Source organism: Falco punctatus (assembly GCF_963210335.1).
Source record: "Falco punctatus genome assembly, chromosome: 17".
Classification (NCBI taxonomy): domain Eukaryota; kingdom Metazoa; phylum Chordata; class Aves; order Falconiformes; family Falconidae; genus Falco; species Falco punctatus.
In genome coordinates this window covers 4,477,505-4,497,890 of record NC_137597.1, presented here as the reverse complement: position 1 = coordinate 4,497,890, position 20,386 = coordinate 4,477,505, and the positions used below count along the sequence as shown (strand labels likewise).

The 20,386-nt window shown below is 59.7% G+C and overlaps 1 protein-coding gene across 2 annotated transcripts; it reads right to left on the bottom strand.

Annotated features, from left to right (window-relative positions):
- Positions 1-512: 512 nt before the first annotated feature.
- MDFI (MyoD family inhibitor) lies at positions 513-19,137 on the bottom strand. Of its 2 annotated transcripts, none has more exons than XM_080367336.1 (4): positions 8,395-16,405; positions 6,727-6,921; positions 2,373-2,627; positions 513-1,892 (listed from the first exon to the last, which is right to left on the bottom strand). In XM_080367336.1, exons 1-4 carry the CDS (start codon positions 8,468-8,470, stop codon positions 1,636-1,638), a joined length of 783 nt encoding a protein of 260 aa, XP_080223462.1. In that variant the 5' UTR covers positions 8,471-16,405; the 3' UTR covers positions 513-1,635. The 2 variants fall into 2 exon arrangements, with proteins under 2 accessions (XP_080223462.1, XP_080223463.1); XM_080367337.1 differs by lacking the exon at positions 8,395-16,405 and adding an exon at positions 18,856-19,137 and having other exon boundaries at positions 514-1,892.
- Between the last annotated feature and the right edge of the window lie 1,249 nt (positions 19,138-20,386).

The window sequence follows — 20,386 nt, the reverse complement described above, 5'->3', positions numbered from 1 at the left end:
CCTTACCTGCATGGCATGGCACGGCTGGTGGTCCCATGGCAGGGCTGGGAGGTGCCAACAGGAGCACCCAGGCCACCCAGATTCCAAGGGTTGCCAGCCTCCAAGGCCACCCAGATTCCAAGGGTGGCCAGCTGCCACTGCCTCACACCAACCCTGGGCAGCCACTGGCCACCCCAGCCCTGCAGCTGGGAATCTGCATCAGTTCCTTCCTCCTTTAGGGATGCTGTGCCCCTGGAGCAGATGAAGCAGCTCGGTCGTGCTGCAGGGCGGACCCCCCGGAGGAGCAGGGGATGGTGGGGCAGCAGGGCCAGGGTTTGTGCAGGGCAGGGAACTGGCGCCAGGCTGCGGCACACCAGAACCTCGACCTGTTCCCCAGAGCAAAGGACAAAGAATCCTCCTGCATTTCCCCTCCCAGCACCAGGACCAAAGCAGGAGCACCCTGGGGCTGCCACTGAGCTGTCCCATGTCCCCAAGGCCAAAGGAGCATTGCAGCCTCTGTGCCAGCCCTGCCCCGCCCCCCCCCCCCCCCCCCCCCCCGTGCCTGCAGCTGGGAGCAGGATGGGGTGCAGGTACAGGGATGGGGGACACGGTGTGGCTGTGAGCAGCTGTCCCCTGGGAGTGCCCTGCGGAGCACATGATGGGGCAGCCATCGGTCAGAAATGAAGACCTTTATTTACAGTTAACAAACGAAAAGGACAAAAAAATAAAATACCATGACACTTCCCCCCACTTCTCCCCAGCCCTTTGACGGGGTGTTTTTCACCCCCACCCACCCCTGTCCCTGGGCTGGCGGGATGGGGCCAACAACTGCTGGGGGTCATTTGGCACCAAACAAGCCACCCTGCCCCACCACTCCCCTGGGACACACCGGGGTGGGTAACAGCTTGGCACAGCTCCGGGGTCTCCCCAAACCCCGGCTGCCCTGGCCCCCAGCTGCAACCCTGCTGCAGGGACCGGTGAAGGAGAAGATTCTTCCCAGCTGGTGAAACTGGGAAGGGAGCAGGCTGTGTGTATTGCACTCGGCTGCCGAACTCAGCACTGAGGAGGGGCAGGGGCTGGCAGGATGCATCCCACAGCACGGGGCTCCGCAGCCTGGCAGAAGGCTTTGGCATCTCCCGGTGTCCGGTGGGCTCCGGGCAGGGGGCAAGGCTCTGCGCTGCGCCCAGCCCTGGAGGTGTCCTGTGATGCTCTGTGCCACCCCATGTAAACCAGAGCGATGCACCCGGAGCCCTGTCCTGGGGCAGCACGGTGGCAGCAGGACAGGCTGTCCCCAAAGCTGGGACCCTGGGGCGGCACCTGGGGGCTCTGCGGGATGCTCCTGCTCTCGGCTCAGGTGGCAGGAAGCTCCCGCGATCCTCAACGAACCGGCCCGGTGCAGGGAAGAGGTAGAGCGTGAGGGGATGCTGGCTGCCCCCGGAGCCCCCGTGGCCCTACGGGTTCACCCCTCCCCAGGCAGGACCCAAGCCTGGCTCACCAGCTCCCAGGATGAGGTTCCAAAGGGGGATATCGCTCTCCTTCGCCAGGCTCCATTGTTCGGTGTTTCACGCCAGCTCAGGGACCGGCTGGACCCTCGGCCACTGTGGGAGAGCCTGGGGGGTCCCACTCCTGGTCCCCTCCCCCGTCAAGTGCGGCCCCTCAGGAGGAGAAGCAGAGCCCGCAGCACTCCATGCAGATCTCCAGGCAGTCGGCCGACTCGCAGCAGGCATCGATGATGCCGCAGTCCATGTCGCAGGGCAGGTCGCAGTCCGCGCACTCGCCCGAGTTGCAGCAGCAGCAGCAGATGCAGGAGTCCTCGGAGGTGCAGGAGCCGCAGGTGGCACAGTCCAGCACGATGTTGCAGAGGGTCAGGAACTCACAGAAGAGGCAGGAGAGGATGCAGTGGACACAGCAGTCTGTGGAGGAACAGAGAGTGGGCAGGGAGGATACGTCTGGCCGGGGGAGACAGCAACCGGCGGATGGATGCTCAGCCCCGTAAAGGTGGGAATTCTCCCTCAGGAATTAATGGAAGGGATGGGAAGAGGGGCTGGGAGCCAGGCATGGCTCCAGCGGCCTCCCTCAACACCCAGGGCCGTGCCCAGCTGCCCAAGACATGCCCAGACTCCAAGAGAGACCCATTCTGGAGGACAAGAGATGACCCCACTCAGCACCCCCCCTGCAGAAGGCTGCCACGAGGGGAGCTCAGCTGGTACCCAGGTCTGGGAGTCCAGGTGGGCTGGAAGGATGCTACATGACAGACCCCAAAAGGTGTGGGGCTGGAGGAGAGCTGGCACCCAGGTCCGGGGGGGGGCCCTTCCTGGCTGGAAGGATGCTACATGACAGACCCCAAGGGGTGTGGGGCTGGAGGAAAATGACTAGAAAGGGAGAGCCCGTACCTTCTTGTGCCTCGATAGGGATGTGGGAAGAAGCTGACTTGGAGCTGCCCTTGCTCTTCTTGCTGCTCTGGCTGTTGATGGAGTGGTGTGACTGCAGCTTTCGGTGAGGCTTCTGGGTGCTGGGGAGGGGGCGGAAGACCCCGTTCCCCGCCTCCCCGTTGACACCGCCTGGATCCGGCCCCCGCCCAGCACCGTTCTGCAGCAGGTGGGTGCAGGGGCTGGGGGGCTGCGGGGCTGCTCGCACCTGGGGCTGGCCTGGGGGGGGAGGAACAGCATGTTATCCCCCCAAGCCCACCCTGCAGTGCTCTGCTGGGGAAAAAACACATCCCAGGTTCCCTGCCACCGCATGGGAACTGCATCTCCAGCCTCGTGGCTGGGAAGACGTGATGCCAACGGATGCATGGTCCAAGAGGATGGAGAAGAAGAGATGGCCGGAGGGAAGGAGACAGAGGCTCCAGAGAGAGGAAGGGATGAAAAAAAGAGCAAGAAACGATGTTGTGAAGGACACGCTGCCAAAACCCAGTAGAGGACCTGGAGAAGGAGGTCTCCTGGGGTCCCATTGCTGCCAGCACAGGCACAAGGGATGCAGCCACTGAGGCTGAGCAGAGGCACGGTGAGGCACGCTCGCCTTGGGCCAAGTGGGGAAGAGAAGAGCCTGTGGCTGCTTCCAGCTAAAAGTCACCCCATGGATGGCCAAACCACCATCCCATGAGCCCCGGGCACGGTGCTGCCAGACGGAGCTGCTGGCTGTCCCCATCGCTCTCCATACGGCCAGAGAAGATGAAGTGCCACCGAAGAGCTGGGCTGCTCATCTTCCCAGGCCACTTAATTAAAGGCCTCCCCAGCCTCTGGCTGAACTTCTCTGCAGGAGGAGGAAAATAACTATCTGCTCTGTCTGCGCCTCCCTCGCACGCTGCAGCCGTGTGAGAGGCCGGCAGCCCCGCGCCCTGCCGGGATGCTCCCGGAGCCAGCGCCATGGCTCAGCCCCTCGCTCCTGCTCAGCACCGCGTCCCCACGCTGCCGTCCTTCTCCCCATGTCCATGCGCTGGGGGAGAGGGCTGGGAACCCACCACAAGGGAGGGGGTTCGAGCATCCATTCCCCTCCCCCCGGCAGCAACGCCGATCGAAGCCACAAATAAAATCCCGCCCGATGGTGCTTTGGCCAAATTTTGCTTTTCCTTTCCCGCGGCGGTAAACAAGGGATGATTCAGGCGAGAGGCTCGAGGGCAAAGGCACCTCCAGCCGCCGGGAACAGGAGCTGCTTTCTCTGGGCACGGGGGACCCACGGGGTGGAGGGGGCACAGACGGCCCCTGTCCTGCATCTGCCCTCGCCAGCGAAAAAAAAATAGATGGAGGTTAAAAAACCACAAGCACATGGATCCAGCGTCCGGCTCTGCCAGACTGAGCCGGGCTCAGGCTGGGAATGAAGGTTCAACTGGGTGCGATGTTGCATCTTTGATACGTGCTGGGAAGAGAACTCAAAATAACTGGAGCTGGGCAGGCTGGAGGCAGGAGGGGTGGGAGAAGGGCAGAAAGAAGAAAGGAAAACAGGTCTTGGATAAAATGGGATGTGTGTCCCCCCTGATTTTGGCTCCCCAAAAAACCCTCCTGGGGTGTTGGCTTCCCATGCACCCTTCTCCAGTGCCCTGGACCTGCCACACTGAGGTGGCACCAAGTGGCACTGAGCCGGAGGGTGACCATGGTGCCCAGGGCTACCCAGAGCCCAGGGACCCGCGCCGCAGCCTGGCTGGTCCTTGTCTGACCCTGCAGCTTCGAGTCCTGGCTTTCTCCAAGGGTTTGCAGCAGCATGCAACGCGCTCGCTTTGGCATTCTCCATTTCACTGCATTCCTCAGATTAAACTGTTTGTAAATCAAAATCACGCTCCGGCTCCAGCGAGTGGCAGCGAAAGGCAGCCAGTAATCCCCCTCTCTGAGTCAGGAAAAATCGCTTCCATTTTTTAAAAGAGCTTTCAACTCACAGGAGCCCAAAGCTCTTCTAAAAGATAAATCTTGAACCCAAGGCTTAGGGGGAGCAGTGTGTAACACTCCATAGTAACACAAGTGTTGGGATGGGAGCAGGGGGCACCAGCCCACCCAACGGCCCCCACCACATCTATCCACCAGCACCGGGGTGGGACACCAGGGCCCTGGGGGAAAGCGCCTGCCTTTGGCTTGTCAACGACTGAAAAACCTCCTGGATGTTCACTTTGTGTTTCACAGCCGCGACGATGCTCCCTAGACAGTGAAGGCATCCAGTTGACTTCTCACAGTTTACATGCTTATCATCTTTGGAAAGGGGACTACTTCTGGTTACACATATATTACAGCATTTTCAAAAATACAGCACTGCTCTTTAGCTGAAGGTGAAAAGCACAAACAGCTGATCTTACCTCTCCCAGCGCTACAGCTGCTAGAACTTTTAAGTACTGAAGCAGTTCATAAGATAAATCAAATATTCCCCCATGGCAGCATCACAGGGGCTCGGCGGACTGATGCCCAGACGGCAACGGTCCTCACCCTGCTGTGACCCCCCGCGGCCATCAGCTCTGCCCAATCTGTCCCGAGCTGCTAACAGGGCTTGGACAAACTGGAACACTGCGGTTGCATGAGCGGAGTCTGCTGCTCTGGCCTGAAACTCAACACCCAGAGCCCCAAACCCGCAATCCCCACTTTGGTTGCTCCCCAAACTGCCAGAGGACAGACTTATTTAAGAACCATGGCAGGCTTTAACCAGCAGCGCCGCGCCTCGGGGTGGGGGGGCTGATCCTGGCATCGCTGGCAAAGGACACAACCCTACACCCCTCAGCCGCTTGCTGCCCAGTTCCTCCTGAGCGGATTGGCATGAAAATGCCACCATCACCCTCTTCACCTCCCATGGGGGGAGCCTACCTGTGCTCCCCAGGTACTGCTGAAGGGGGGAATTCGCCCCCCACAAGCCATGGTGACCCCCCGCTAACAGCCGCAGCGGGATGCGCTGAGGAGCAGGCTGCAAAGCGAAGGATGCCGAAGGCAACGCTGCGCAGGGAGCTGAACCTCATTTCCCACGGAGGAGAGGGGAAGGAGGGGGGTTCCCAGCACCCAGCACCCAGGCAAGCCCAGATGCCGGTGGCCACGTTCCTCCCAGCCTCGGGGCCCACGGGGCAGCTGCCCCAGGGGGGTGGGCTGGGGAGGGGTCTGCGTGGGGCCGCGCCATGCAGGGTGCAGCAGGCTGCAGCGTGACTCAGAGGTGCAGAATGTCTGTGGGCAGCCAGCCCAGCTCCCAGATGCTTTTTGCAAGGGCTCGAGCTCTGCTCGAGGAAACGTGCGCTCTCCTCGCTCCACGTACACCGTCAGGAGCGCCCGGATTCTGCCGTCCCCTCCCCTTCCCACCCTGCCTGCCCGCTCTTCGAAGTTTGCAACCCCGTTCCCACCCTCCCTCTCCCCGCTGGGATGCATCCATCCACTTTACGCCCCTTGGAAGGGAAAGCTGCACGCTCGCATCCAACAAAAGGGGAACGGCTGTGTGCGTAAGGGGCAGCCCGGGAGCGAAACCCTCGGATCCAGGCTGGGGGCCAGGGAAGGATGGACGGCGTGACTCCAGGAGAGCCTGGCCCCCGGTCTCCTTCGTCTGCCAGCTCTGCTCTCCCGCCCCTGCAATGGGAAAGGGAGCAAGGGCACCCCAGCCCCCACCCCGGCATTTCTCACGGCGGGGGGACCGGCAGGTCTGCAGCAGCAGGAACGGGGAGGTGCTGCTGGCTCCACCACTGCCTCCAGCCAAACCAGATCCTCAGCGCAGCCAGCCCAGCCCGTCCCCTGCTCGTTCAGGCTTCGCACCAGCCTCACCCTTGCCCTGGATATGCCAAGGCAAGAGCTGTCCCAGCAGGAGGCATGTCCCCTTGCTCCAGCAAAGGGCTGCTGCACTCCCCTCCTGCGGCTGCAGCCACCGAGCCCATTCGGCTGGGGGCTCTTCTCTCTCCCGCTGTGGCTTTGGGGGATGCTCCATACCACAGCCAGCTACTTCCCACAGGGTCCGGACCCTCTTCCCACCATGGCATCCCAGCAGGACCCCAACAAGACCCAGAGCTCCTCCAGCTGCCCACCCTCCTCCGCCTCTGCCTCCGGCTGGTCCCAAGGATGGGGGCAGCGAGAGGCATCACGGCACTGCTGGATGCCGCCCTTCACTTTCCCCAGCTCCCAGTGACTCACGATCAGCTAAAACCTTTTGCTTTGATGTGGAGAAGAGCAGAGCAGGGAGGAGATGGCTTCCCACCACAGCTGCCTGCCTTTTTAATGAGCCCTGTTGACTGAGTAGATGGCAGCAGCCCAAAGCACGGGCACCTGGAGGTGTCAGACCCTCACGGGGAGAAATACTCACATGTCACAGCTTCGGGAGCGCCTGCAAGCTCGGCCCGGGGGCCTTTCGTCAGGACTTTTTGGGACTCATCATCTTCCAGGGGTTTCTCCTTCTTCAGGGCGGCGGGGCCAGCAGCGGGGCGGCTGGGCGGCCGGGGCTCTGTGGCCAGTGATGCTGGCGTCTGCCTGGGCGAAGGGCGCGAGGTCTCACCTGCCTCTGCAAGAGAAACGGGGTCGGAGCTGAGCACCCCGGGGTGCATGGCACTGTGGGCAGAGACCCCAGCCACCCAAACCCACCACAACTGCAGCGCGTCCCCAGCTGCTGCAATGGCACCAGTCGGTGCTTTGGGACTTTGATTTCAGGCAGGAGCCAAATCCAGCTGCGCCTGTTGCTCCTGCAGCCAGGAGCACGCAGCGGGGGGAAGAGCTGGAGCGCTGGCGAGGGATCTGGGGCTGCTCGGGATCAGCATCGGGGCTGCATCGCTCTGCAGCTGCTCACCCCACTGCAATGCCAGCGGTTCGGCAGTACCCTCCCAAAAACCTTCCTGAGGTCCCACATTCCTGCTCTAAAAAGCCAGGGGATCTGGTTACACTCAGCAGTTCAAGCTGGATTTTTCATCTCCCCTTCCCATGAAAGGGCCACTGTCTTCCTTGCGGAAGCCGGCTACCACCTCCCCTCGTGTTCCCGCTTGCCCTGGGACAGGAGCATCCCCCTGCGGGACCCCCCGGGCAAGCAAAACCCAGAACAAGAGATGTGTTACGCCTGTGGGGATAAACCCCACCGCCACACACCCCCTGCAGAAACCCAGCGAGGAGAAGGTACAACCACCTCCCCCTGAGCCAGCGCTGGGGGCTGGGGGCTGTCGCCCCTCCCCACGGTGGGATGCTGGGGGGGTGCTCAGTGCGATGCTGCACTCCCCCCACGAGCCCCCTCCTCGCCGCCCCATCCCTCTCCCCAGCACTCGGAATAGCAACCGCTTGCACAACAGGGGTTGGACCACACTTTATATAAAACTAAATTATAGCTTGGGCGAAGTGAGGGAGACCAAAGACCCATAATTTCCCTGGCTATAACAAGAGGTCCTACACGCAGGCAGGCAAGGGCGGGTGGGGGGAAGAGAGCCCTCGGACACTTCATTATACTCAATATAACAAGAGGTCCTACAAGCAGGAGCTGGGGAGGAAGGCAGGCAGACCTCACACGGATAATTATAGGGACTAAAACAAGAGGCCCTACAAGGGAGGTGGAGGGCCCCATCCACACCCCAGGGTCGGCAGGAGCCTGGCCATGCTGCAAAGGCATTGCAAAAAGCCCGGAGTGATGCTTGCTCAGCTCCCCGCTCCGCTCCGCCCAACGTGCTCATCCACCTGCCTCAGTTTCCCCGCGGGACCTCTCTGCCCTCCGCAGGATGCTGATCCAGCTGGGGGAATGGGAGCTCCTGTGGCGGGGTTTGCTGGGAAGGAAAACTCATCCCGATGCAGAGCCCTGCTTGCAGCTCTCCCCGGTGTGGCGACTGAGGCTCAACCAAGGGAAATCCAGCCGCTCTGGCTGAATTTTGCACAGCAATGTTACCTCCAAATGCCAAGCGGAATGGGAGTACACGAGCCCCAGAAACGAGAAAACTCGTTCCCATGTCCCTGGAAAGCCCAGGGCAAAAAAGAGAGGAGAAGCAAGCAATCTGTCATCTACCTATAGGTGTTTGCACATAGGCGTGGTGTACAGGTGAATAATAACCACAGGTTGCTGCATCCATGTCCTCTGTCATGTCCCAACCTGGACCAGCCTGAGTCAGACCTGCGGCGATTAGTCAGCACCTGATCTAAAGCCTTGCAAAGCCAGACATGAAAACCCCGATGGCTGAGGAGCTCTGGATGAAGCCCTGAGCCAGAGGCACCCGGTGCAGAGCATGAAGGGTGAAGCTCCCGCGTGGTCCCCGGGGATGGGATCTGAGCCGCTGGGCATCAGCGCAGCCGGAGAGCTGCTCCGGCTTCTGCCATGAGATGCCTGGAGTGCGCTCAGGGCTTAAAAACCAAGTCAAGACCAAAGTCTGGGGTTCCCCAGAGCAGTTCCATCACCGTCAGATCCCTTGCCCCGCTCTCACCCCCCAGGTCAGTGCTCCCCTCTGCAGGGAGCGATTCACACTGGTAAAAAGAGCTGGAAAATCAGGTGCTGCAGTGGGAGAAGGGCTGGCAGCTGCTGTGTGCACGGGCAGAGCTCCAGCTGGTCCCTGCTTCTGCCTTAGCCACCCTGCGCCGCCTCCATCATGTTCCTTGCCCCTCCGTGCCTGTTCCCAAGGGGCTGAGGACAAGGATGGTCTGTTTAGACCCCGAGCTCTGCGAGAAAGCAGCGGCACCGGGCCGTGCGGATGGCAAGCGTGCTGGTCCACCGATGACTGAGACAAGGCTCATTTTTGCCGTGTCCACTTCACACTTATAATTACCCTGCACAACAAGAGGTCTCACACACAACCACAGCGATGCAGGGAGGAAGATGGCAATTAAATTAACTCCCACTGGAACAAGCTGGCCAGAAGAGAGGCAAAAATAGACAGGAAAGACATCTGGGTAAGCTGGTCCTTCCCTGCCTTATACAGCCTGGCTTTCCTGTTGCTGCATGTCCATGGGGAGCACACGGATGGTGCTGACCCCAGGCGCACGGCATCCCCTGGGAATGAGATGGAGAAGGGCTGTTTGCTCTCCTGGTCCTGATCTGGGGGTAGGGCTGGGGGCAGCCAGACACGTGTGGGCTCAGCACAAACCCCGCAGGCTTCTGCCCCACAGTGCCCTGCCTGCACCGCCGCTTTGCTGGGACTGGGCACTTCCCAGGCACCTCCCAGCCCACCGGGAAACGCAGTGGGAATGCACAGGGAAATGCTCAAGCACTGGGCGTGCATGAGCACGGCAGCTTTCAAACAAGCCTGGCAAAATGCACCCAAAGGAGAGGCATCACCCCTGATGGCGCAGGGAGAGATGGACAGAGAGACCCCAGCACTGGCACAGCCGTTGGGATACGGGCTCGTCCTGCAGCTGCCTGGCTCCCCTTCCTCCTTTAAATGCCACCCCCCTGACCCCTGTCCACAGGGGGGCTCACAGTGCTCTGTCTGGCACTGCCGGGCACCTCTCATGGACCAGGACGAGCTCTGCAGGGGTCCCGTGTAGATAATCCCCTGCCCCTCAGCTTCGTGCCCTCATCACACTTATAAACACTCGTTTTGGGGCACAAAACCCCTGAGAAAAGGGTTCCTGCTCCCCAAACCACAATAAGCTGAGCAGAGAGGGTGAGTGGGGAAAGAGGCTCCATCCCTTCATCCTTGGGGTCTGCCAGCGGGTCCCGTGGCAAGGCAAAGCCCCCCAGGGTCCCCTCTCCCTGTTGCCACCAGGGCACCCGACTGGCTTCTTCCCTCCACTGCTATTACCCCGCTGCCGCCAGAACAAGACCAGGCTCGTCCTAAACCTGTCAGGTTTAAAACCAACCACAAGCCCGGGCAAAACGTGGCCCAAACTCTACGGAGAGCTGTCCCTCGGGATGGGACATCCATCCCCAAACCTGCCTGCACCCCCCCAGCAGCTGCACCCCCAGCCCCTCCTGGCCGGGGTGAACGCTCATCATATGGTGGAGAAACAGCCCGGGATGAGAGTCCAGGTCTCTGCTCCCCATTCTGCACCACCTTTGGTAAAACACGAGGGAGAAATGAAGGGAACGCGGCACGGGGAGAGCGACTCACACGTTTTGTTTATCAGAACAGAGATAATAAAGGACTTAAAAATAATAAGCCAGGCTCCAATAAATCACAGCACTGCCGTAAGGTACAAAAGATTAGGAAAGCCGATAGACATGGAACTGCTTTCTTTGCCTCCTGATGACCAAGCCCGGGAGATGCACGGGGGTCATGTTTTCTGACTTTCTTCCCATTTACAAAGTCCAGACCCACCCGCTGTAAAAGCCCCAAGGCATCAGTAAGCTCCAAAGTCCACCAAGCGTCTCAGGAACTGAGAAAAACGGAGGGAGGAGAGGAAAAACGTAAAGAAGCTGGAAGGTTTCATTGGCTTCGAGTATCTTACAATACTCCTGCAAAGTCCAATGTTCCAAACGGTCCCCCCCGAAGCACCAGCTGCGGGAAGGACCCGCTTTGCACGGCCAGTGCCTGCAGGAGCTTCTGGGGAAGCCACGGGCTGTTCTGATTAGGGGAACAATTATTTGTGCTTTGGCCGGGAGGCACACTTAATTCCTGATGAGCTTGCAGGACCGAGCTAGCCCATCCCCGCAGCGCTGGACAAACAAAAGGAAAGAGCAGCATGTCAGCAGCTGGTGAGAGTGCTTGGCTGCACGGAGCCGGGATGGGGTAGGGCATCTCCGGCAGCACAAACATGAGCCACACCACAAGCAGCACGGCCACAGCACCTCACGGCTCACGGGGACCTGTGGGTTTCCTTCCCTGCAGCTGGTTGTGGTGCCCAGACCCCCAGCTGGGAAGGCACAGAGGATGTGGGAAGATGCAAAACTGGAGCCATGCTCTTGGGTCAAAGCCACCCAGGTTGTCCCACGGCTCCTGCTCAGCTTTCCTGAGCTGTAGCTTAATTCAGCAGATGATCCATCTGGCTGCTTGGGATCTCTGATTTATCCGCCACTCTTCCATCCCAGTGCCTTTGGCTCAAACGGAAGAAATCTGGTGGCAGGAGAAGGATGGACACCTCGCCTGCGTGACCACGTGCCCATCACCGCTGCCCCACACTGACGGGCAGCACGGGAGAGGAAAATGCCTCCAACACAAGCAGCTACAGACAGGCTTGGACTGGCGAGCTCCGAAGCGAGTCCCACCTCTTTGGCAGGCGGCGTGCTTGCATTAGGGGCTGTCAACCCGCTGCAAAGGGTAGAAGGGTCTTGACACGTCTGGACCCACACCTGAGCTCTTCTGGACCTGGAGAGCATCCAAACCGAACGCTGTGGGTCGCGACTCCTGCCGATGTGGAGATGCTCAGGAGAGCCCCCCATCCCCCCCTTCCCTCTCCCTTTAATCCCTCAGGAATGGCTGGTCAGGGACGAGATAATGTTGGATGGAGACACAAACAGTGACAAGTCTAGCGAGGCGTTTGCCATTAACAACACACTACCTTGCAGCAATATTTAGTTTGGGAGCTTTCTAATCTGTTTTATGCAGATAAAACGAGTGTGTAATCTCTCTTGGTTTGCCCGTACACGCTGCCTGGCCCAATCAGGTGTCTGTCTGACCTATTCAAGGGATATTTTAGAGCTTGATTAAGTGGTTTCAAGTGCAGAAGAGACGGCACTGAAGCAAATCCTTCCAATCCCATGAGCCAGGCTGGAGGAGAGGAAAGCAAAATTCTAGTTTGAAAGTTTGCTCAACTGGGAAAAGTCCAAACGGCTTATTTACATTCAGTCTGAAATTAATGCACTAAAGCATTTTCAGATTCTATGATATTCAGGGAAAGGAAAAGGAGGGCGGGAGGGGGATGAGGAGAAATGCCCAGAGCTCCCAGCACGCCCGGGACACATCCAGCACAGCTTTGCTTCCCTTGGCCCAGTGTCTCTCTGTTCACCTGGGCAATGCTTTGGATAAACAGGTCAGTTCTGGGACAATGAGGAATCTGGTCCAAAAAATATTGGTTTCTATGAAAAGTTACTTCCTAAATGCAAAAAAGCAAAACAAAGCAAAAAAAACCCACAAAACCCCAAATAGCTTGCCAGCCTGGGAGTTGTTATTATTTGTTATTTATAGCCATTGGGTGGGTAGGAAGCGAGGAATTTCAGGCTGGCCAGACAGGCCAGGACCAGCATCTATCCAGTCCACCCGTGTCCGACCTCGGCCGAAAGCTCGGCCGATGACAAAACCCTGGCGATGACAAAGCCCCGATTCCAGGTGTGGGGCACAAGGTGTCCCTACAAATTCTGTCACCCAAAGGTCCTCACTGACCCGACTGGCTCCTGCAAAGGAGGCACAAACCAGCCCTCATGGAAGAGCTGCTCCTACCCGAGAGCGAGGACAGTAGGGTGGTGGGAATAGCCCTCCAGAAGGGGTTTCAGGGAAGATAAGAAATAAAATCACTGCCATGCCCCTCTGTTACAGCAGCAACGGTGAGGACCTATTCTTTATGCCGTAAGAATATATTTAACATAAATGTATTAAGGCAGCACTCAGGACAGCAGCTGCAGGTGCGAGGGAAGCCGTGATCTCTAAGCCTAAGCTGGAGACAAGGGACCAACTTGCCCCAGGAACACAAACCAGACGCAGCAGAGCCAGGTTTCCGCCTCCCAGCTGCCCGGCCAGCCCATCTCCCAGCATCACACCCCGGCTCTGCCAAGTCAAAGCGCCTGTAACATCCCAAACGCACCGCGGGGCCAAGAAGTGGAGAAAAATGATGGGGAAAAGCAAAGGGTCAAAGATCCAGCCTGGGGTTGAGTCAACTTCCATTGACTTAGAGGAGCACGGTGCAGGCTAACCCCCGCGCCCTGGTCACCAGAAAGATGCAAAAGCCTCCGTGCCATGGGAGCCTGGCATGGAGGAAGGATGCAGGAGATCCTGTGACATCCCAGGTGTCCTTAAGGACAAGCAATTATCCTTGAAGCCTGGAAAGTGGCTAATGCGATGCCTATCAGATCCAGGCAGATTCTGGGAATTACAGAGCAAGGAGCCACACCGCTGTGCTGGGGAAAATTATGGAGAGTCTAATTAAGGACCATGCCAGTACAGTAATTGCGTAACCTTACAGGGTTAAACCAGTACAGGTTCTGCCAGGGAAAATTTGTGTCTCTCTAATGTGCTAAGAGTCCTTAAAAAAAGTTAATTGAAGAGCAGATAAATGTGAGCTGGTGGACATCATTATTAACAAGAATAATAATTTGCACTTATGCAGCACCTTTCATCCTGAGATCTACCCAGCGCAGGGCCCATCACACATTACCCATATATATTTAACATTCACACAGCTGCAGCTCTAAGCCTTTGTGAGATGGAACCTTATCACTGCTCGACCCAGCAGGGAAACTGAGGCACGTAAAAGGGATTTGCCCGAAGCAACATCCTACGGTGATGGAGCCTAAAAGCTTACAGTCCTGGTGCTCAGCTTGCTGCTGGCGTGCGTGCTCACCGGGCTGGGGTTTCTTTCTAAGCACAGACCCCAAAGTAGCTTTGGAGGAGCTGCAGGGTGGTCCGAAGGGGGCTGGGCACCGCTTGCAGGGCAGCAGCGTGCCTGCTCGCTGGAGGAAGGCGGCAAGGCTGGCCAAGGATGAAGCCATCCGGGTGGAGTGGGTCGCTGCTCCTGGAGCCAGCCAGGGGACCCGCTTCTTCCCGGTGAGAAGGCACAGCCACCGTGGGGAACACCGGCAGCTCAGCCCCAGCCTATCACCGAAAGTAGCCAAACTGGGTCAGCACCATCCTGCTCCGGGCATGGCTGCTCGTGCTGGGGACAGGAGCTGGTGCTGGAGCCTCCTGCGCGCCCAGGGGGAGCATCCCAAGAGAGGATGGGAGCGGGGTGGAAGCGCTTCCCAAAGGTACTGCCTGCTCCTTGTCCTGTGGCAGAGCCAGGAATCCATCAGCGGAGCCAGCGGGGGAATTTGCCCCCCCAGGTCAAACACGGAGCGCAAGGAGGCTGCCGAAGCCCAGCTGAAGATCTGAGATGGGCGAAAGCCGGCATGAGTGTGGTTGCAGCAGGCAAAGCCTGAAGATTGGGATTTGGAGCCAAAAAAATCCCAATACCCATCCTTGCTACAATGCAATAGCTCATTCCCACCAGTACAACCCCAGCGTGACACCCTGGGGGGAACAAGGGAAGGGGCTGCCAGCACCAGCAGGGACCCAGGCTCCATCCTGCCCCAAATCCCGCTGCCCCGGGAGGCTGCCAGTGCCCATCCCGCAGGAGGCTGCCCAGGGCATGGCCCCAGCAAGGCAGAGCTCTGGGAAATATCAGAAAAACTACAGCAAATGCCCAGCGGACAGCTTGGATTTCTGCAACTAATAGACTCGAGCAGGCGCTTTCCAAGGAAATTCAATAAGGAGCTGGAGAGGGAGCGGGACGCTGGGGCGGCAAGCGGCACAGCCCCGAAGGGCCTGCTTTGTTTTGCTCAAATCCAGAAACATTTGAAAAAAGCCAGCAATCTGCCTTTTTTTTTTTTTTCAGTCTTTTGGAGTTTTGTTGTTGTTCAAAGAAAAGAAAAAAAAATGAAGCGTTTTCATGAGCAGATTCATGAGAAACTCTGAAAAAAAAACCCAACACCCCAAAGTTAATCTTTTGGTGCAAAAAGTCTTTATCAGGGATAAAAAGAATATTTTTTTTTCTTTCAGGGCTTTTTATTTTGCCTCCTTTGCACTGACAGGATGTCTGCATGCAAATCTGCAACCAGTTGCATTTAAGTCAGTGCTAAGACAGGCAAAGACTTTTTTATTTTGACCTTGGAGGGAGTTGCCTTTGCTTCTGCCTCCCTCCCGGGGCAGGACAGAGCCCCAGTAACGGGTACCCAAGTGATGGCATCAACTCCTGTCCAGCCTCCCCTGCCCCACGGTGCTCAGAGCACCCGTGGGTGCTCAGGACCCCGAGCAGGGTGGCAGCATCCTTGTGCAGGCAGCTGGACTCAGGCATTTCGGGCAGAGCTGTAACACAAAACAGCTACAACAGCTTTCCACCTCCTGTTACACCTCGGGGCAAACTCCTTGGGAACAGGCAGAAAGAATTAGAGGGAAAAAAGTGCGTGTGAGCATCCCATCCTTGCCCAGCTCCAGCAAAGAGCCACATTGCTGCGGGCCACGCACGGATGGGGGGACATGGAGGGGGGACGCGGCGGTGGCCCCACGCAGCAGATGTCCTGCTGGGAAGGGAAGGAAGGGAGGTGGGAGCAAGCAGAGGCAAACCTGAAGGAAAGGTTTTTCTTCTGGAGATGGATTTGCCTCAAGCACCTCTGCTTCCCATAAGGGAAGCCCCTCTCCCGCTGTCCCTGCTCTCCCTCCTCTTCCTCCCCATGAAGTAAAACGACAAAAATAACCTCAGCAGCCAAAGGGCTTTCTGGTTTTTCTCCTGTTTTCTGTTAATTCCGTTTAAAAAAATAATTATAGCCCACATATTCCACACAGGCAGACCACTGCCTCTTCTCCCCCAGGCTCCTCTGCAAACTACCTCTGGCTATCCCAAGGGTTTGGTTTCCACCAGGTCCATCTCCAAGAGATGCCAAGGAACAAACTCTGGGAAACGGGCTTCGTCTCAGGCTGGCAAACAGGACCAAGCAATGGCAATGCCAACCCACAACGCACTAACTTGGGCCAAACAACTCCGGTGCCTCAGTTTCCCCAATTTATTCCGCAGGCTTGGTGTTACCAGATTAGCTGGTCTAATTTGCAAAGCATCGGAAAGGGAGTCGAGCAAAAAATTCCCAGGCTCCGTGGTGCGTGACAGAGCCCCTGGACGCTGCCCAAGCGGTAACGGCCCTGCACCCAAACGTCACGAGGCCAAACAAGCATGAAAAGCACATCAGGCCCCCTCCATTCATCGCTCACCAAAAAAAACCAAAAAAAGACGAGACAGACCGAAGTGATGTGAGCAAGAATCCAACGCTCCAGACATGCAACCGGAAAGCTGCTCCCTGCAAGAGGGCAGGGATATTCTCTTGGCGTGAAATTCAGTCCCTGGAGCCTGGCCAGATGGAAAGTGAGGGTGTCCTGGAGACCCCCTTGCCACCCCCACCCCCCCCCAAACCTCAAGGAGGCAAAGCTGGTCCAGCTTTGCTCAGGTTCACCCCATCCAGCCCGTGCCCCCCTCCAAGGAGGAGCTGGGGCAGAGGAGGTGGGTTAGGGGCTGGTTTGGGATGCACCTCGGCTGGGTCCCACCGCTCCTGCTCAGCACACCAGTACAACCAGGAGGATGAATCCTGCTCTACCTACACACCACTCCGGCACAGCCAGCGGCCGGGAATGTGGAAAAGCTGCGCGGCCATTTTTTCAGACACATTTAACAGATTGCTAAACTACTTTTTTAAAATAACCCACACTTGACCTTACAGTAGCTAGTGACCTTATAGTAGCTAGTAGCTAGCTCCTCTTAACCCAGGCTGGTGGCAAGCTCCTGTGCAAAAGCTTTTTTGCACGAGGTCCATGCATGAACAATTCACCGTTTCCCACCTGGAGAGGGAAGGGAATGGAAGGAAATCCAGAGAAACGAGCTCCGCAGAGCCCCTGCAGCTGCCTCAGCCCCGGGACGCGGCTGCAGCACAAAGCAGTGCGAGTTCAGCTGGGAAGCGGAGCCCGCAGCATCCAGCTGGAAAAGCAGGGGGAAGAGAACAAGAGGATGTATTCTCCGAAACTTGGGCCCAGCCATGCTCCGGGCCAAAGCCAACAAGGGGAGAGATCCAGCAGTGCTGAGCTCCGTTCCTGTGCATCCCCATGCCTGGTGCTCCTGCCCGCTCAGCTTGCGGAGCACGCAGGGGTCTGGTCCCGGGATGGATTTGGCCCCTTTTGTGCCTGGCCTGACAGCATGAACAACGAGGTGTTTCACCTCTCGCCATCAGCTTCCTGCTCCGGCATTATTTTTTTTTTCCCCTCTCACACATCAGGACTTTTAATAACAGTTTCCACACCTGAACCTTGGTGGGGACCTGGACCGACCACCCTGGGACACCAGTGCAGGTCCTAACGCCCCAGGCAGAGCCACCACACCGCCCCGCCAGCCGAGGGGCTCAGCCCCATGGAAAAAGTGAGGATTCCCCAAACTTTTCCATCCACTCCTCCATGGCCTCATCCTGCCGCCCCCCAGCATCCTGCTGCGAGAACCCCACAAGCTGCTGCGGGGTGGGGACCCCCAGACCCCCCAGGTTGCAGAACAGCCCCCAGCCCCTCAAACCAGCCCCGGGGTAGGTGGGGGGGGTTTAACCCCTTCAGCTCTGGCTGGCCCCACGCCCCGGCTGCTGCCCTGTGCGCTTGGCTGAGTTACACAAACTGCTGCGAAGTTTGTGCAGCGAAGCTCGGCTGCATCTGCTCCGCTCACATCGCACCCAGCACATGCACAGGGACCCCCCTCGCACCACTGTACAGCACCGTGCACACGCACACGCATGCTCAAGCCTTCCTGGACACGCAGCCCCCCCGCCAGCCACACACACACTCCACTATACACCACCCCCCTCCCAAACCGTGCTTACATGCAGCCCCTCGGCACCCACCCCCCCACCCCCCATTCCATGCACACGCACCGTCACCAGCGATGCACCCCCCTGCGGGGCACCCCACAGCTGTGCACCCACCCCCCACCCCCAGTTGCCCACCACAAGCCATGCACCCACCCACCCCAAGCCATGCACCCCCCGACGCCAAGTCCTGCACCCCCAAGCCGTGAGCCCACCCCCTCCAAGCCGTGCATCCCCCACCCCAAGTCGTACACCCCTGAGCCCACCTCCCCACAGCCGTGCACCCCCAAGCCGTGTGCTCACCCCCCCGAGCTGTGCACCCCCCACCCCAACTGTGCACCCCCGAGCCGTGCTCCCACCCCCCCCGGCGCCGTGCACTCCCAGCTGTGCAGCCCCTCACCCCAACCACGTACCCCCGAGCTGTGCGCACCCCCCCAGCCGTGCACCCACACCACTCAAGCTGCGCACCCCCCCGCCGTGCACCCCCTACCCCACCCATGCCCCCTCCAAGCCGTGCACCCCTTTCCCAGCTGCGCCCCCCAAGCTGTGCAACTCCCCCATACAGGCACCCCCAGCCGCGCCGCCCCCCATATACAGCCCCCCCATACACACACCCCCAGCCGCGCCCCCCATACACCTCCCCCAAACCGAGCACCCCCAGCCACGCACCCCCCCATATACACCCCCAGCCGCGGACCCCCAGCCGTGCCCCCCATATACACCCCCCAGCCACGCACCCCCCCATATACACCCCCAGCCGCGGACCCCCAGCCGTGCCCCCCATATACACTCCTCCAGCCCCCCCATATACACCCCCCCAGCCGCGTACCCCCAGCCACGCACCCCCCCATATACACCCCCCCAGCCGCGGACCCCCAGCCGCGCCCCCCATATACACCCCCCAGCCACGCACCCCCCCATATACACACCCCCAGCCGCGCACCCCCAGCCGTGCCCCCCCCCTTATACACCCCCCCAGCCGCCCCCCCCCCAGCCCCGCGCCCCCCCTCTGCAGCCCCCCGGTACCTGGCGGCGGGGCCGGCTCGGCGCGGCGGGGCTCCGGGCGGCTGGGCCGGTGGCTGCCGGGCTGGGACATCGGGGGGCTGCGGCGGGGACGGCGGGGGACGGCGGGGGGCGGCGGGGACCACGGGCTCACTGCCGGCCCCGCCACGCTCACCTGGGGCCCCGGGGCCGCCGCGCCTCGGCTCAGCCCCGCGCCCGCCCCCGCCGCGCGTACCCCGGCCCCGCCACCCGGAACGGGCCGCTCGGGGGCGCGGGGCTGGGGCTGGGCTTCGGCCGCTTTTTTTTTTTTTTGCTTCCCAATTCCTTAAAAAAACAAGATTTTTTTGAAGAAAAAAAAAAAAAAGCCAAGCTGCGAGAACAAACAAACAAGCAGCCGCGGCCGCAGCGCTCCGCGGAGCGCCGGCGTGGGGGGTGGGGTGGGGGGTTGGAAAAGTTTCTTTTGGGGGCTGGAGCAGAGCCGGGGAGGGGAGAGGCGCAGGGCAGGCAGAGGTTGCTTGGCTCCCAGGGCCAGCCTCGAATTTCTCAGCTTTGCTGCGCTGTCGGCTCGGTGTTGCGCGCCCCCCCCCCCAAGAAAAAAAAACCAAAACCAACCACCCCAAAACTGAAGGAGGGGGGTCGTGGGGATTAGTGGGTTTGGGAAACTCCCACCGCCCAGCCTTGCTTGGGACCCCCGGGTGGGTGCTCCAGCCTGTCCGCTCTGCGCCCAGAAACAAGGAGGTGCTTTTGTTCCCAACTGCTGGTGCACCCCAGGGAAACCCTCTGCCCCCGCCTCGCCCCTCCCTGCCTCAGTTTCCCCAACTGGTAAATGAGGTTCGGCTCCTTCGGGGCGACGCCTGGAGGTGCTGGGCTGGGACCCAGGTTCCGAGCGGTAGCAGCACCCCCCAAGCAGGCCAGCCCAGGCTCCGCTGGCTTCGCTCCGGCGCTGTGTCCCTGCCGGATCCCCACGAGGATTCATCCTCGTGCAGAGCCTCATGTAGAACCCGGTGGGACATTTTTCAAAGTTGTTGGTTTTGTGCTTTTTTTTTTTTTTTTTAACCACGCCGCCGTGTTTTCCCGCATTTCAACAGCCCAGCCTCGCCGAGCCTGCAGAGAGGCTGCAATCGCAACCCGGGCTCAGCTGGAGCCACGATGCTGCCAGCGGGAGCCTGGCTCTGGCCCAGCTGGCAGCATGGGGGGCTGCCCCCCCCCCGCCCTCCCCTGTAGCGTAGGGCTGGGGTCACCACCAGCCGCCACTTCCCTCGGTCACCGCTTCCCAGACACGCCGGGGGTCTGGGTGATGGCACAATTTTACGATCTCGAGATGCGGCTCCCAGTTCCCAGAGCAGCGCTGAGCCCATGGGACAGCCCCAGCTGGCTCCCCGCATCCCGCTGCTTTCCCGCCTGGTGATGCTGTAATCCTGCTGCCATCGGGGCTGTCCCCTGCGCTGTGGTGTGGCATTTAACGTGGCGAGGGAGAAGGGGAAGGCGCTGAGACGTCACCGCTGTGGCCACATGTAAGGGAACAAGTTGAGAAGGGGGGAAATGAGGCAGCCTG

Excerpts from the sequence above, each read along its gene's own strand:
- MDFI (XM_080367336.1), bottom strand. The coding sequence starts at position 8,470 with ATGACAGAGGACATGGATGCAGCAACCTGTGGTTATTATTCACCTGTA. Across the intron at positions 2,628-6,726 it reads CGCTCCCGAAGCTGTGACAT|GCCAGCCCCAGGTGCGAGCA; the intron begins GTGAGTATTTCT and ends CTCCCCCCCCAG. Across the intron at positions 1,893-2,372 it reads CCCTATCGAGGCACAAGAAG|ACTGCTGTGTCCACTGCATC; the intron begins GTACGGGCTCTC and ends GTTCCTCCACAG.